This window comes from Nelusetta ayraudi, unplaced genomic scaffold, assembly GCF_046127955.1.
Source record: "Nelusetta ayraudi isolate G7.1 ecotype Tasmania unplaced genomic scaffold, CSIRO-AGI_Nayr_v1 ptg000042l, whole genome shotgun sequence".
Classification (NCBI taxonomy): Eukaryota; Metazoa; Chordata; class Actinopteri; order Tetraodontiformes; family Monacanthidae; genus Nelusetta; species Nelusetta ayraudi.
In genome coordinates, this window is record NW_027466092.1 from 3791969 (window position 1) to 3809620 (window position 17652).

Here is a 17652-nt window from a genome sequence, read left to right on the forward strand (position 1 = left end):
ATGGCAGAACTGTCTCAGATATACAAAGCTGCCTGTTGATAAAGTTATTGTCTAAGTTACAATGCACACACTTGTTTCGTTATAAATAATGTTATGCATTTTTGATTTACTGTTTTGTTTTATTTACTTGAAACAAGGAGGAATGTTGGAAAGCTTCGCTGAAGTGAAAGAAAAATTGTTATGACTCAACCATAAAAGGCAAGAAAATGAGCAGGCGATTCGAGCTTTATGAATTTTCAAAGCTCAAGAACAATATCTCTTTCCAGGGGGCAGGCATTCAGGATAACTCATAGACCTTGATGATGGCAGTTTATCGTTGGAATAACTAATTCTCTCATTGTCTTTTTGTAATTTGTGGCCCCTTGTATCTTCTGCCATCTGAAATCCTGTGGCTCGATGAACGATCTCAGCGCCTTCCCGGCATTCATCAGCTGCTGAGACAAATCTTGTTGACAAAAAAAGGCAAAGAGGTAAAAAGTTGTGTCTTCTGCAGAAGTATTTTTTCTTTTTAGAGCACCAACGTCATACAAGTGTTGTACACACAGGGAGGTGTCTGAAAACGTGTTTAGTATCTTTTTCTTTTTTCTTTTTTCTTTTTTTTTAAAGTCCATGACTTGAATACAATGAAAAAGAAGAACACATAAAATCTGTCAAGGGTTAGTTCTATTGATTTTGATATAAAGGCTCTTTACAGCCACTGCAGTAAACCTGTGTGCCTCACCCGGGCTTGAGTCATTGCACATGGTGATATCTAGAGGCTAAAAATAAATAGATGTCCTAATACCTAGCAACAGAGCAAATGAGGAACTAAGACTTGGTGTTTTTGGAAAATTTCATAATGACAGAAAAACTCGAGTTTCAAGTTGCCTACTCTACAGAAACGTCCTTTCCTCCAGAACGTTCTTCCTAATTATGTTGCTCTTGCAGCATTTCGGTAAGGGATAAAAGGTCCTTCGGGTTGTGCTAATTACATAAATGAGCAGTTACCAAAACCACTGAACTGAATCAATACAGTAATGAAACCTCTTCATCTTTTAGTCACTGCTTCTACAAGCTCCTCTATAATTTATCAACAGTTGATAACTAAATTGATTGAAGAAAACATAGTGTCGCACACAATTTCCGGTGAGGCTTTTCAAACTAAACACCGAAGGAGCTTTAAAAGAGGACAAAGTAGCCAAAAACTGTTTTTAAGATGATGATGCTGGTGGTAACTCGTTGTTGCTCATTGCAGAATTTATTCTCAAACATTTTGGAATTGAAAATAACAAAAACAAACAACAAGAAAGAAACAAAAACAACAAACGAAACACATCGACTCCGGCTGCCTGTTTGCAAACAAAACTACCCGAAATAATATTTACAAATCACGTGACATGGATACATAAAGTAATAAAATACAAATTTATATCCCCTCTAGTTCGAAACGTCGCGAATCGTTCGTCTTCGCTTACGGTTTGTGCTTTTATTTTGAAGTCCGCAACGAGTTTTTGTTTCCGCTGTGCGCGTCACTTGCAACTTGATGCAGTAGTGGCCGCCCCTCGGGCTGAGAGCGGCGGCAAGCTGAGCGGCAGAGCGGCTAGGGTCGTCCTGACAGTCGGACAGAGTGCAGACGAGCAGCAGGAGGCAGAGCGGAGGGAAGCAGCGCCTGTTCCCGCAACTTTCCCGCAACTTTCACTTGCCGCGCTCCCCAACACGCGACAAGACTAACGAGTTCAACAGACGACAACAAAGCCCTTTCTTCATTCATTGAGACAAGTTCCGTTCGTCCTCGGGAGGTGTGTCGGGAGCTGTCAGCCGCCCCTCACCGTTCACCACCATGTCCGGATCCTACTACAAAACTCTGTACCCGTTCAGCGGCGAGCAGCACCAGCAGGGACTGACCTTCGAGGCCGGGGAGATCATCAGAGTGGTCCAGGCTCTGCCCGGAGGATGGTGGGAGGGCGAGAGGGATGGACACAGGGGGTGGTTCCCCTCCAGCTACGTCCAGGTCCTGGAGGTAAGAACCAAGAGTTCCTCCCTAGTCTAGTGATGATAATGATGATGATGATGATGATGACATAGTCACTGTTTTGTTTTGTTTTGTTTTGAGTGAGTCTACAGATTGGACTCACTTTATGTTATTGTTCTTGTTATTTTTAAATGTTTTAAACTACTTGTGTGTGTGATCAACTTTCAACTTGATGCCACAATAAGTGACTTGAGGGGGCAGTGGGGTGGAGATGAGGTTACGGAGCAGCAGCCACAACTTGAGCATAAAGGCAGCATTGACAGACACACTAATGAATCATTTTCTCGTGCTGCGCACAATATCACATTAACTCCAGCCTTCCCAGCAGCCTGGCTGAATTCTGGCTCAACAGCCACACACTTCCTCATTCCACACGCATTCCAGTCACACACACACACACACACACACACACTCAGGTCTCGTCTGTCTGTGAGTGTGTGTGCACAGGACATGTTACTCTCGGTCTGTCTGGTCAACCTCCCCCGAATCCTCCTCCTCCTCTTCCTCCTCGTCCTCCTCCTCCTCAGCAGCGCTTCACTTGCTCTGTCACTGGGTTCACACATTCAGCTGCAGCTGCAACAAACTTTTCACAGTATCTTTTTTTTAAGTCGTCATGGCTACAGGGGACAGACACAGTGCTGCGGTGGTCACTGCTGTCGCCTCGACGACAGAAGGTTGTGGGTTCGATTCCAGAGCCTCCCTCTGTGGTCTTCAGGCATGTTCTCCCTTGTTTCTGTGTGTGTGTGGGTTCCGTCCTGGTTCTCCAGTGTTTGCAACATGCACATTGGGGCTAGTTGGAAACACCGAATCAGACGCAATTGGTTGTGTGTCTCCGTGTGGCTCTCAGATGAACTGGTCCTGGGTGTCTTGGGGTGACAGGCTGCAGTACTCCCAAGACCCTGAGTGCAGGGGAGGCACTGAAAATGTAAGGTTTGATTGAAACACTTTGACTTTGTGGCACGGCCAGGGAGGCATCTCAGTGGGCTCCTCCTTGGAAGCTTGGTGCTGATGGCCAGATGTCTTTGCAGTGACACCACTGCTGCTAAATACGCTGAATGTGCGTATGAAACAGCGGTAAATGGTATATTGTTCACCTTGCAGTGCAGCTGGAATGCATTGGTTTTAAGTTTGAAATGTCATTATTTCTAATCTAAAGCATTTTAGTTCATGTTAAACTACAGTACCATATACTGTATGTGATTCTTACATTTTTGGTTTTACTGGTCATACGATCTATTTCATTCGTAAAAAAAACAAAAAAACAACCCAAAAATCATGAGATCATATGGAGGTAAGACTATGTAGAAAATGTAGTAAAGCGTTATGTTAAGTTAAAGTCATAACTTGACCAGTGAAATAACAGAGTCCATAAGGGATTTCTGCACTTTTTGGAACTAAGCTCCTCCTGCAGGAACAATTTGGAGGAGAAGCTGTTTTGAAAGTGTGACTTGGCACCAGCTGAAACCAGTAACGGACCAGTGACAAGTCCGTGTATTCTATGACCTTTAAGCCTCCTTCAAGCTGCAAAGTAAAAGATGGACTCTTTCTGAGAGGTTCAGTGAAAGGTTGGAGACCTTTTTTTATGAGAAAATATTGGCAGTGAATTTTGGCAGAATGTGGAGCCTTAAAGGTCATGGCCCCGTCTTAATTAAACTCTTCAGAAGTCAAACCCCTGGGAACCGCCGTCCCATTTTTTTTTTTTTTTTTTTTACCCACAGTCTTCATTTACATCATGTATTTGTTGCCTTTAGGAGTTGTTAGTGTGATGTCCAGTCATGACTTTTTTGAGTGGTCTGAAATACAGTCTACTCAGCTCTCCCAGTGTGATGTCAGTACTTTCTGTGTGGACGTGTGAAATGTATTGACTCTGTGAGGTTCATCACTGAGAGCATTCACCCCATCCGTTATCAAGACTGTTGAAAACTTACCTGCTGCACTGGTCACCTGTGTGGACATGCAGCTTCTGGCTGATGCGTCCTGCTGTGCACTGAATCTTGTTTCCTTAGGAAACAACAAAATGGCAAAAAATTGAAAAAAACAAACAAACACACACAGCATAGAGCACTTTTCAAACTGTTGTGTGCCTCATTTGTAAAAATAAATAAATAAATAAATATATATATATATATATATAAAAAAGAAAAAGTTCTGACCGGAACAAAAACAGCCCTCAAACTGAATGATCCAGTTGTTGAATTGTGGCATGTGGTTGTTGTTGGGAAGTTTGGGGAAGTTTCTCTGCCTGCAAGATATTTCTCAACCCACTCAACTAAACAACGGGATTTTGTCAATAAAGTCACTTGACTTTCGCAATACTGCATCTTTCTTTTGCGGCATCGTTTCTCTTTATTCTGTATCATTCCATTCATGCACTTCTGTCATCTGCTCTGAATCTGATCTTTGTCACCAATGATGGTCGTCTTGGGTTTTTTTCTCCGTTCAAACTGAAGCCTCACAGCTCTGGTGTTAGTTGTGACCTGACGCGCATTTTCATCCATCCATCCATTGTCTGCAGGTGTGCTGGAGACTAGATGCCTTTTAAGCCCTTTATTCTAACACCCCAAAGTCTTGAGGGATCTACTGAAAGCAGCACATCGAACCCTCTGTTTACGGCCTGCTGTTGAATGGCTCAGTTTTATTGGGCCTTTGTGTTTGGAGGTAGTTTATAGTGAAGTGGTCTCAGTCTCAGTCCCTGACGGCAGGCTGGCAGTGTTGCCACTCACCTTGGAGCGGCATCAGAGCCCTTTTTGACGCCAGAAAAGGCAGATTGTCCGAACTTTGTGAACTTTTATCAATTCCAGACTGTTTATTGACAGGCAAGGGGCAATCATGTGTATTGCTGATAAGAAAACATTGGTCAACCCTGACGTTAAACCAACAATGACTTCATTTCGCTGTGACAAATGAGTCTGTTTGCTTTCGCTTCCTTAACTGCAGGGCGTCGAACATATGACATCGCTGCGTATTAATCTGAAAGAAAGGCCCTGTGCGGTTTGTACAATGACTCGCTTCCACACTTGGCAACGCGGCCGTGTTTCACAAAACACTGACAGAAAGCTCGATAAAGTCCCGAGTCCTGCGGCTAGACTAAATTAGGCAACAGCAACATGCTTATCTGATGCTGCTCCTGGCTTATCACACCCACCGATTCTCCACAGTTTCGGGTAAAACCCAGGCGACTTGGCAGCGGCGGTGTTGTGGTTTCACATCTTGATTCCTACCACAAGCCATCGTTCTTGTCACTGCCCACTGTTTCCTTGCACTTGAGTGGAGGAACGGCCTGCGAACGGGAGCTGGAGGAGAGCGGAGTGACGGAGAGGCGACGGTGGGCGGAGGCCCAGCAGGGACATTCTGGGTGTGCTCCGCTCTTAGGACACTCTGAAGGTTTTTGGTTTTCTCAGCTAAGTTGTAAAATAAGACAAGTTCCACAATTTTTTTTTTTTTTTTTTTTTTTCCCCAATCTACTGAGGAAGTGACGCTTTTCATTTTACACCCCTGAGCCGTCACTGCACATCGCTGCTTCCTCCTTTTCAAACAGAAAAAAACACCAATAATAGTGCTGCCTGTAATCTTGACCCAACATCAGGAAATGGATGGACGTAATGCATCACCTTGCTATTGGGCGTAGCACTGCCTCCTAAACTAAAATGACAAAACAATGCTACCAATACCAATGAGATCTGAACAGACAGACTGCTGTGAGTGTGTGTGGAATGATTTGTGTGCTTTTGAGTACTGAGACATCTGATCGACATTGTCACTGTCTGTATGTTTTAACCAGCCGCTCACACACTCACATAAAAGGGAGCTGTTGTTACGTACGGTGTGATAGCTTGATTTTCCAAACAACACGGAATCCCGTTCATTTCTGAAAAGCAAAACAACGTACCTGGCCACCTTCAGCTTGTCATTACATTTCCTGGTAGTAGTGTCTCTGGCTGGCTCAGGGTTACTGATTAATGTGTACTTAATCAGAATATTAGTCACTAACTACGACTGGGGAGGATGGCTTCTGCCCTGCCTGTGGTGCTGTGACTTGATTCACCCCTTGACCTTGTTGTGAGTTCATTCTCAGGGGCAGTTTTTGGTTCTGGTTTACCAGGTTGCGTTTCTTTGTTCCCAGCGCTTGCTTTCTGACGCTTCTTTCCTCTTGGCACTCCTTATTTATTGTAATGTGCGAAGAACAATGTTTCAATGAAACAATGGAAATTAATCAGTCAATGATGAAACCATCAAACTTCAAAAAACATCAAACTGCAAACAGAAGATTTTCAACATGCCGAAAACAAAAAAATATGTCACCATTTTGTCCTTGTGGTCATTGTCAGGGACTCTCAGGCTGCTATACCATCATTTAGAATGGGTCATATGTTCAGGCTGGTGTGCACTGATCACCTTTGGTTTGGGGGGGGGGGGTTATAAAACTTGGCCCAGTAAACAATGCAGCTCTGTTTGGACCCTGTTGACATCTTCAGTATTGCGGCTTTGTTCTACAAACAGCTCCATTCTTTCAGGCATAATGAATCATTCAGAATGTTGCCGCCTGGTGCATCACCCAGCAGTAGACCGTTCCTCACTGACTGCCACTTGAGCTTCACATTTGGGCTGCACAACTTCTGATGGAATAGATGATGCATTTTCAATAAAATCCAGTCATATTTGTCAGACCAGAGTGGCCTAACGTGTTTTAGTTGTCCCAAGTGAATCAAATGTGTGTGTGTGTGTGTGTGTGTGTGTGTGTGTGTGTGTGTGTGTGTGTGTGTGTTTTTAGATGAAGTGATGATGTTGGTTGCTGTTGCTGACAGATTATCAGACAGAAGTCACTGAAAATGAATTCTCAGTAAGTATTTGTATTGCAGGAGAAGCGCAGTTCTTTGTTTAAAAGACACATTTCTAAGTGGTTGGATCTTCTATCTTAACTGCAATCCAAAAACAGAATGCAGGCTCTTTCCATAACGATACAGATTTTCCAAAAGACTATGTCAGCTGAAATGCGCCCAGAGAAGTATACCATTCACTGTGACTGACAGTGAATCAACAACAACAAAAAGATAAATATTTTGTAATAATCCTTTAGTTATCCATAGTTTCACTTTTTGTGTTGTCATAAAGTTATATTGGTAGTCTTGTGCGTGTCTCCTTCCACTCATGGTGTCACAATACAATCAGGGGGAAATTACAACATGTGTGCCTTATATGGTGGTATTAACTAGCGTAGCCACTGGTTGCCCCACCTTGCTTGTTTGACTTTTATCTGATGCAGACGTGACATGGTGGTGTTCATGGTGTTGTGCGCTTCATTTAGACTTTTCAGTGAAACACAATATCTCTTTTTAAACTTCCAGCAGTTTAAAGAGTAAAACTCTGAAACAGCATGTGTAGCTCTTTATTTACTGCATCCTGCATGTTTAAGGCACATTTCATTTTAAAGGGGCGCTTGCCAAAGGGTTTAAGGATGGACGTGTTCCATGGAATTCACTGACAGACGAGAGAATACATTTTTTGTGAAATTTCTTGAAATTGTGACCTTATGCTATTTCAAAATTGTCCTGTGTGAACGGTTTAACGCGGTCCTTCACCATTTCTGTGACACTGTACAGCATATCTGAAGTAATTCAGCTTTTCCACCAAAGTGTCAGCACGGTGATGAGAATGAGTCATATTGCCGCTTGGCTCATTAGTCCTTTGCTATGCACCTCATGAGAAGGATGTGAAAAGAGGGTGCTGAAAGGAAAACTGGGTTCAAGCCGTGGCTGAAACCGCCATCGATGACTCAGTTTCCGCCTGATGGCTGTGATGTCACTGGGCCACTCAAAAGAAGATATTGTCCCAAAACACACGAGAATGTCTAAACAGCTTTTGTCAGTGAGTGAGTCACAAATGATTCATTCACAAAACCTTTTCAATGAACCTGCTCGCTTTTTTTTTTTTTTTTAATGCCAGATGTGCTTGTGAGGGTTCTGAGCTGTCACTGCTGTTTCCAGAGGGACAGATGTTGACTTTCTGCAAAGCTCTTCGTCACCAAGTTACTCCAACCGTCTGTGTTTATGTAGAATTATATAGATAGACATTAGCCTCAACAGCCATTTTATTAGGTGAAATGTTAAACCACTTGTTAACACTAACAGCTAATCAAACCATTAGCCGGCGGCTGGTCTGAGTATTTCACAACTTGCTGATCTGCTGGGATTCACACTGACACAACCACCTCCAGGGTTTACGACGCGAGGATGTTTCCAAGATGAGAAAATATCCCGTGACCAGCACTCACCCTCGCTCTGTTCCGTGGCTAACACAATGGAAGCCTGTTGTGGCCTTTCACTCAAAGGTTCAGAAACAACACAACAGAACCCACGTTTATAGCCAAAATAACCCGTAAACAAGAGTCACATTGGAGTTGGCTTTGTGGGAGGTGTGTTAGGCAGTGCGTAAACTAACTACAGGAACGTTTATACACATCTGGGTACATTGCTACTGTAGACCTCCACTGTATTGGCACTGGATGAAATTATTTCACTCTGTGAAACTCCAGAATGGTTAATGTGGATATAAAATGCCACCAGTTATTGTTATTGGGGTGGGGTGGGGGTGGGGGCACTTCCTCTTCAAAACTGAAGCACCTTTTCAAGAGCTGGGAGTGCATTCATTTCTTACTTCCAGAAATGTATTTTTTTGTTGGTATGTGAGAAATGACCACACTTTTCATGTTAATCCAGTAAACAAACTCGTGATCAGTGATTTCCTCACTCCTGAAATGAGCATTGTTAATTATTATTAGTTAGTTGTTAAGTTTTATTTTTTTTAACATTTATTTTAAAACTGCGATTTTGTTTACCTCCATTCATATCCACTTTTTAATAATGATTAATCTTTTTGGTGTTTTTGTGCTGAAATTAAACAATGAAAGAAGACCCATGAGCATCTTGGCCTAAAACTGGCCAGTAGAAAGCTGAGTTTTTTTAAACAAAAAAAAAAGTAGTAGTGGTAGTAATAAAAAAGTATTGAAAAGTATTTCCGCATATTTTTCACATAGCAGGCAAAAGAAAGGAAGTACGCAGAAGCCCCTAAAGCCATGTTGGACCAGTGTGAAGGAGCTTAAATCACTGAGTTGAGGACACACAGGCTTCTAGCCCTAACAGGCTGGCTGAAGGACTGTTACGGCTGGTTCTCCACAGAGGAACACTTTATGTTCTTATAACAATTTAGGAATCCCGTTGAAGAGCTTAAATATCGACGCACAAGGCAGTTAATTTGTAATAGAGGCCCTGCAGCTGGGCCTGCAAAAGACCATCTGGAGGTAAACTCCCCCTGACTCTCATAGAAGGATGAAATGTATTAAGTGCAGCCATGTATGATATAGTTCACCTTTTTTCCACTCGAACTCTGGATTTTAGTCAGCCTTTCTTTGCACCATGCTTTGCTTCTCTTCAGTGTGAAATAACCTGTGCGACCAGGGGAGCTACTAGAAGCAATTAGCATTGAACTGTGAGTTATAGAGAAGCTCTCAGGCTCCTAATGCTTCTCCTGCTAGAGGTGTCAGCTGTGTTTATTATGAAATTGAAGAGCCTGCAGCAAGTACAGGGGGCTCGCGGAGGTCTGGATGGTGATTGAGGCTGGCATTAATCCCTGTCCAGGAAGGCTTGGGGGGCCAAACGGCTGCTGTGGAGCTCCCATCTCGCAGCCAGGTGCTTCCCTTGTTACGCTGGAAAATGAACACCAGCCGTCTCCTGCCAGCGTCATACCAAAACAGACTCGCGTGTTGTCATGGAACTGCTGGTGTTGAGCTGCAAAATGTGTCAGCACTCAAAAAACACCTTTCGAGCCACGCCGCGTTGTTTGCAGTGAGACCAAACTGTTGGTTTGAGGTTTCACACTTTCACACAGGAGGACGGCTTTGAAACCCAGAGTCAGACAGCGACAGCAACAGGAAAGAGCAGTGCTTAAAGCCCTTGACAACATGAGAAGGATATTTTAGGGGAAGGAGCAGTTTGAATATCTTTGACACTTGTGTGCATAGCTTGAATGGTACAGTCTATCTTCGAATAGGTGCATTTATGGCAATTGCAAACTTTGCTTGGTTTTCTATTTAGCTACAAAAGGCACTACCGTCACTGAACGTAGCAGCCCATTTGCCTACCTGTGAAACTACAAAACATGTATGGATTTGCCTTTGTGAAATACTGTCCTTATGGCATTTTATTCACACAAACACAGCCTGGCTGGTGAGGAAAGAATGTAAAAAGTAGTTTTTCCTTGATGTTGATATAAGGGGGCATGGAGTTGTGACATTTCTGGTCATTCAGCTCTCATGGATGTTGCAAGTTCTGAGGATAATGGAACACACCTTTATCCCTTCATATGTTGATCAGAGAAGCAGGGCTATATCTTCAGACTTGCATAGTCATTTTTTTAATCCCCTGTTTTTCTGCCTATGTTTATTTGAGAGTTGGGATCTGCTCAATGTTTCTGCCTTCTAATATAGACCAGACAGTTTGTCCTAGCAGCTCTCACCTCCGTGTTTGCTCTCAGCAGGGACAATTGGCTATAAGAGCATGGTCTAGACCTGCTCATCATGTAAAGTGCCCTGAGGAAACTCTGTTAGGATATAGCGCTAGATAGATAGAGTTTTTTGGATGACAAGCTTCTTCAGTCTTGAACATGTGCTTTAAGAGGCTCTAAATGTCCCAGGTATCACATCAACATTAGGTACTTTGCCTCTCAAGATGCAAATCCTTCAGTGATGCATGGTAGACGCTTTGGTATCCATAACCAGTTTGTTGAGCCTCACCTCAAAGTTTTTGAGGTCATACTCAAAGGGTTGCATCCCCACGTCCGGTCTAAGTAAGTGTTGCCTAGTTAAAAACTGGGTAAAATCACTCCTTTTGGCATTTTCTCACTCGGGCGGATGATGAGTGACGTAGAACAATTGCAGATTTTCAATCCTTGTTCTAATTCGTGTGGCTGACCCCTGTGGGTACAGCTTGTTCGCCTGGCTGAGACAAACAGATCCCTATCAGATGAGAGTCTGGCCGCGTTTCTTCACGAGAAAAAGACTGTGTGCAGTCGGCTTTACGCCGTCGTGACTCACGTTGATATACCCGGCAACTTGGCTTGTGCAAGTTTGCTTTACCGGCTGAGTGATACAGCTCAATGGCATTCCAACCTCTGGCAGGTTTCGGTGAAAAAACTGCACCAGTATTTGTGGAGATATGTGCCAGAGTGGAGAGCAGAGCGGCTGATTGATTCCCCGTCGTATCTGATCCTGTGAACAGAAGCGGCCGGGTCGAGATTAGACCTGCACACCGTCGTGCACGGAAGCACCATCCCACCTCCTTCACGACATTTGTCAGGCTGAAGCTGATGTATCTTTAGGCATGCGTTCGCTGCCTCAGCTGTTTGGCTTTCTGAAGTGTCTGCATGTGGGAATGTGGCTTTCTTTATGCTCCCACATCTGCCAAAGCCAAAACAATGTCTTCCAAATACAGATATGCTCCAAAGCCCCCATTGGCCTGCGTCCCTCCGCCTGCCTCGCCTCGCCTCGCCCTGCTCTCCGGCGAGGGCCGTTGCTGTTCTTTCACTCGGGCTCCTCCTAGTCCTCCCCTCGCTCAGCTTTGTCTCGCTGTATCTCAATACATCCCACTCTGCAACTCTAGCCAAGAGTTCGCGTTGCGGATCACCATGACTGTATTCTCGACAGCGACGGGCCCCTCAAGGTTTTACACAGAAGTTTGTGTCACTGTTTAAACCACCAGTGTCAGGCCTGTTCTGAAAACATAGCACAACTTTGAGTTGTGCTTCTGCTGCTTGGTGTCAGAATTAGTGATGGGGTGAACTAGGGCTGGGCGATTTTGGGGTACGCGGTGGTGGTGGAGGGGAGCAGGGCACTGCTGACAGCTCCTAAACGTCTGCACACAGCAATTCGTAGTCGTGACTAAAAGTTAACCTACGGCAAAGTACACAAAGTGGGTTCCTTTTTTTTTTTCATTCCGCAATTATTAACATTGAGGACAAACGTGGAAAGGGGACGTGATATTTTCACCTCCGATACACAGTGGGACACTTGCGACATTAGGCTACAACTCATCGTCAAAGCACGACTGGCTCACGTGACATTTCTCGTTAAATATGCTACAAAACGGAATAAGTGCATGTCGTACGCGACTTCATTAAAATAATTTACTAACATGTAGTTTTGACATCTGCTGTAGCTAGGACAACTACAGATATGAGTAAACAAAGGTAGCCAGTTAACATAGTCGTGAGTTAATCCGAAACACCGGTCTTTCGTCCTCATGTACAGCCCCCAAAGTAACACACTGCGCCCAGTCTGGCTTGTGGTGTTTGCTAGGTGTTGAAATAAGTTTGTCGTGGTACGCCTTCAGGCATACTTTGCAGCGGGGAGTGGTGGCGCACAGACCGGTAGCATGCGAGAGGAAATCGATTTTACGATCTTCTTGACGAAAAAGATTGATTTTGATTTTAAATCGATTAATTGCCCAGCCTTAGGGTGAACTGAATCACTTGAATTGCGACAGTAACTCGCTCAGTGGGTGATTGGTGGTGCGTCCGCTCTGAGGCTGGGAGGTTGTGGGTTTGATCCCAGGCTGGGTCATACCAAAGACTATAAACATGTTAACCATTGTCTCCCTGCTTGGCACTCAGTATTAGAGGTTGGGCAGTGATGTTTCCCAAGCATGGCACCGCTACTGCTCACCACTTACTCAGTGGATGGGTCAAACACAGAGGACAGATTTCACATCCTTCAAGATGTACCTTTAATTAAAAACAATGGTTGAAAAGATTAATTCACCAAATTGTTCAGCTCCCCAGAATTTCTCATCTGAAAGCCACAGCGCTTCAGTTTTAAAAATCTTGAATTTTGTCCCTAAACGTGGACAATTGTTGCTTGTTTTTATGCTGTTTAAGTTTTTCCTGTTGACCTACGGTTCTGCATTATTCTTTAACTGACTTTTTTTTAAAGAATCAGAATCAGTCATGGTCTTAGGACTGAGGTTCATTCAGTGACGAAATGACGTCCACCGAAGTCAGCATATTCGGTGAACGAGTCATTTAACGTGCACTTCTTTTCACTGGCAGGATCTAACTGAAGTGAGAAAATGAACAAATGGTTTCAGGAAGTGATTCAGTTCAATACGCTCGGCCATAACTTGCGGCCCTTCGAACGCAATGTTGGCGAGCGCTACGACACTTGTCAGAATGTTGCGACAAATCTTTTGCAGCTATGTTGTGATACAAGCTGAGACAAACTAGCCACATTTTTACTCGGGGCACTGGACAGGTCCACTGTAACAGTCGTCACCAGCTGCGTCAACAATTGCCGCAGTAATTCGCCACAGGGCGTCTTAAAGTACATAGAAAACGAAACTGGTTTCTTCACAGCTGCCTAAAGCGGGGACCATAGCAACAATGGCCAGCTATAAAATGTCTACTGCTGTGATTAACTGCCTTCTCCTTTTGTGCATATAAATATATGTACCTGTCACAGTTGATTGCTAGAGCAATCTTAGTGGAGCGACCTGCTTACTGACAAAAAAAAGAGAGATCAAAATAGAAACTTTAAGCGTGTTTTAATGCCCCGCCCTAAAAACAACAGTCATTTTATATGCCATTACAATTGAACAGTCATCTAGAACGCTTTGCTTCAGGTTTAGCAGGTGCCAATTCTTGACCTAACAGCAAGGGGTTATAATTAAGTCCTGACTGAGGACTCGCTGTGTACATTCAGCTGTGTGACAGTGCCGGCTGGGCAGCTGTGTCAAGCCTCGGCATTTGTGTGTCGACTTGCCAGCGATGACCTGGTGCCTTGCAGATACCACCATGTTGGCTCAGATCACGAAGATGGAGCGATTCGTGAGCGAATAATAGGAAACAGACACTTCCCCTGTCTGTTGCACCTATGCACCCTGCTTGCTCCTCGTGACATGATGAGTTGGAGCAGGAAATCGGGCTTTCAGTGTACAATCACCATGTAACTCACTCTACAACAGAGAGTGCGATGGAAAACTCTCTCCGCGGGTCTTCGCCTCAAAGTCTCTACACTTTGAGACGAAGACCCTCTCTCACTGCATTGCACTGCAGTTCAAAGACTTTGTGTCTGAGGCTGTGTGCTAGTCCACTGGTGGCTGTTTACCTCCGTCAGCTGCACTATGTATACAGCTGGATTCTGTTTGGTGGTGGGCTTCTCAAGAGGTGCATGCCTGCAATGCTACATCCAGTGTCTTAACAGTAAGGAACTAACTGGAATGTATCAAAGACACACTTACTTGTGCAAGGTATTTATTCCAGCAGACAGAACCTGATGGTAGCAAAAAGAAAGAAAGAAAGACAGAAAGAAAGAATCAGAAGTCTATGTTTATGGAAGCTACACATCCATTTGTCAGAGAGCCAGAAGAAAACAATTAGGAGTGTTGAAAGACAGATTAAGCTGATTGGACACGCCAGAGTTTTTCATTTGCATTTGAACCGTTTGCTAACACCGAGGCATTTCCTGTTGGTTGAGGCATGTGTGACCGTTGTTCAACTCAACTTTACAGTTACCAGCTACAATTAGGGAACAGCCACCAACGCTTATGCTCTGGCACTCTCATGTCTTCAAATAAGGAAATGTCCAGCCCTAATAAAACTGCAAGTTGGCATGGCTCACAAACTTTGCTGCAGCTTCCTATTCAGTCAGAGCGAAACCCTGAACCCTGAACCACAACCCAGCCGCTAGCCTTCTGCCTTCCGTGGTCAAAGTCTTCCTCTCAAGCTTTTGCACCTGTCAGCTTCACTGTGGACGTTTACAGACTGGATGGTTTTTAAATTTTAAGACCTTTTTTAAGAACTATGTAAAAAAAAAGTGCATGAAGTGCATTACAGTGCTGCCTTCATCATACCAGAAGTTGAAGTCATGCATTTTTGACATGTTTGGTGTAACTTCCGCATCACTGCGCTTCCCTCCAGAATGCCACAGACTTCAGAACACAACAGAAGCTTTCCCAACATTCCTGGTGACCCATACATGTGGGCTCAGCTCATTATCTGTGTGTGGCTCAGCAAGACGTTAGCTTGAAAGATAAATAACCTCGCGTGGAAAAGAGGAAAAGAGTTCCCGTGGCTTGGTTTGATGTCCTTTCACAGCGGATTCCGATGGTTAAACAAGTCTCCGCAAAGTGAAGAAAAAAAAAAAAAGTGCCAACAGAATGGCGGATGTTTGCGGTTTTAACATGTGCGGATACAATTGTGACTGTGAATAGTAGCTGTTGGTGTAACGCTGTCCTTTCAAAAATCTCTGAATGGGAACAGATGCCTTTTCCAGGAGGGAGCGGGACACAAACATTCTAAGGGCCTCTAAAGTTCATATTTTGCCTAAATATCAGTACATAAATATTACACGTCCCATCCCCCAAGGTCGTCTAAACACTACACACGCTCCCTTCAGTTGTCAAGCAGGATCTTTTTCTCCACATGGTTGGCAGCTTGTGTATCACCTCCTGCTCATCACCTTCTGCAACTTTTCCTCCTCTTTCCAGCTGGAGGCTGCTCTCACAGACCTTGACACCCCCCCCCCACACACACACACCCACAAAACTCAACTTTTCCCAAAACCCAGATGTTTCCCAGTGGTCGAGTTCAGCTCTTGTGCCTGCACGCACACACGCACACACGCACACACACACACACACACACACACACTGACATAAACATGGCATAAAAATGCAGCACGACATGGAAAAACGGAAACAGAAACACTTTTTCGCACCCACTTCTGAAAAGCACAATGCAAACCACACACACGCACGCACATGCACAGTTGGGAGTAGCTGAGTCACTCCAGCTCATGTGAGGTCTGCTAAGCTTCGGCCCTCTCCGGTATTCCAGTCTGTTGCAACCCTGGACCACTGATGGCTGCACACTGGTCCTCCTCCGCACTGCCACCGGGTGGGTGAGTGGCATTTCACAACGTGTACGTGTGTGTGTGTTTGTGTGTGTGTGATTTCAGACTGGGACAGTTGTGTGCGGGTGACTCACCTCTTCAGGATGGCAGCTTGTGCGTAGAAGTTGCTGTAGTTGTGAGCTCACTGTCGGAAATGGCGATGGCTCTTTCTGAGTTCACCGCTTCTCTGATGTCGTCCGACCACCAGCATCAGTTTTTCTGGCCTAGCATTCTTTGCTAGAGGTGTCCTGCGTTAGAGCTTCACCTGGAGCAGCAGAAATTATACAAGGCAGTTGTAATGCCGGTGAAGCGCCCGTGTCTGAGTTTACTACTACTACTCCAACAAAGACCAGCGATTTATTAAAAAAGAAAATCATTTTCCAAGGGAATTGGACAAATTATTCTTGGTTTTCCAGGCAGCCAGCCAGTGGCACTAAAATAGGAAGACCATGAGGTATTTTGTTTTTCCATAATAAGATATGTTGCACGTGTTTGGGGGTGTGTGGGAAAGTCCATGATTTGACCCCTACGCTTCCTCCCTCCCTCCCCCCGAATGAAAGAGGCTGGGATCTGGTCTTTAATACAATAAAGAGGGATACTTTCTATTTGTACATGTGTTTAAAAGTCAACCTATGAAAATGTAAGTGTTTATAATTTGTGAACATATGGTTCTTGTAGTGGCTTTATCAAACTAAAAACATATTTAAAAAAAAAAAAATCCTTTCAGGCCAGTAAACCCTATGGGTTGGAGATTTCACACACTGGGCCTGTATTCAGCGTGGACAAAGTGTAACTGAGGACCTGTCCAACACTGGCCTTCTGCTATCTGGTTGGCTAACAGATAGCTTGTGATAGGATTAGTTAGCATTAGCATTCACTTTTGCTCATGCTCGATGTTGTGTTTTTCTATACACAAAAGCACATTAAATATGGGCTGTTTTCCAGTATAAATGATATAATCGCTACTGTACTGCCTGCACCAGACATCAAACAAAGTTATTGACGAACAAGTTTATTTCACAATTGACACAATTGTAATAGTTGCTATCTGTTAAAGGTTGAGAGGTTGGGATATTTTGCTCTCCATTTAAGATTGCAGTATTTCTGACTTTTAAATTGATCTTTAGTAATCTTTATTTTTCTTCAAACTTATTGTTTTCCTTTCCATTTAACGCTAAGTCTGTTGAATTAGGAGACGTCATCAGGTTTTTTCTCAGCCTTCCGCAAACAATCGCTGGCGTGTAAAACCTGCTTTCATTACAGGAAGTCCTAAGAGTCAGTGGAATTGTATTAACACAGTGACCTCTGGGTCTCCTGATCCTTGAACCACCTTAAACACACTTGTCACGTTTAACCGAGCGAACACATTGGTACAATAGGGGCAGTGACTACTGTTTGCACTCTCACCTAATCTGTTGATCCTCTCGATGGTGGACAAGTAGCTCGTCATCCCTCAACTTCATCGCTGGTTAAAGTTTCAGCTTCAGTGAGTAGTTGCACAGTTAGACAGGTTCATGTTCGGTCATGTCATGTTGAGTCTATCCTGGAGAGGATCTGAAGTGTTTTTGTGACCTACAAACTTGCCGTTTGTCTTGGAATGGGGAAATCATGGAAAATATATTTTGGGGAAAATAGGTGCAATGGGAGGGTGACGCACGCCTGTGTTTCTGTCCTCCCTATGTCTGCGTGGGTCCTCTCACAGTGC

The 17652-nt window shown here is 44.1% G+C and overlaps 1 protein-coding gene across 3 annotated transcripts in view; it reads left to right on the forward strand.

The window, feature by feature from the left end:
• Positions 1-1555: 1555 nt before the first annotated feature.
• gas7b (growth arrest-specific 7b) overlaps positions 1556-17652 on the forward strand; it is a 60092-nt gene continuing 43995 nt past the window's right edge. Inside the window, exons 1-3 of one of the 3 annotated variants that reach the window (XM_076033727.1) lie at positions 1815-1999; positions 15544-15636; positions 15893-15956. In XM_076033727.1, coding sequence (XP_075889842.1) covers positions 1953-1999; positions 15544-15636; positions 15893-15956 — 204 coding nt within the window. In that variant the 5' untranslated portion in view covers positions 1815-1952. Of the gene's footprint in view, positions 2000-15543; positions 15637-15892; positions 15957-17652 lie in introns of all 3 variants that reach the window. The other 2 variants (XM_076033729.1, XM_076033728.1) reach the window with 2 other exon arrangements.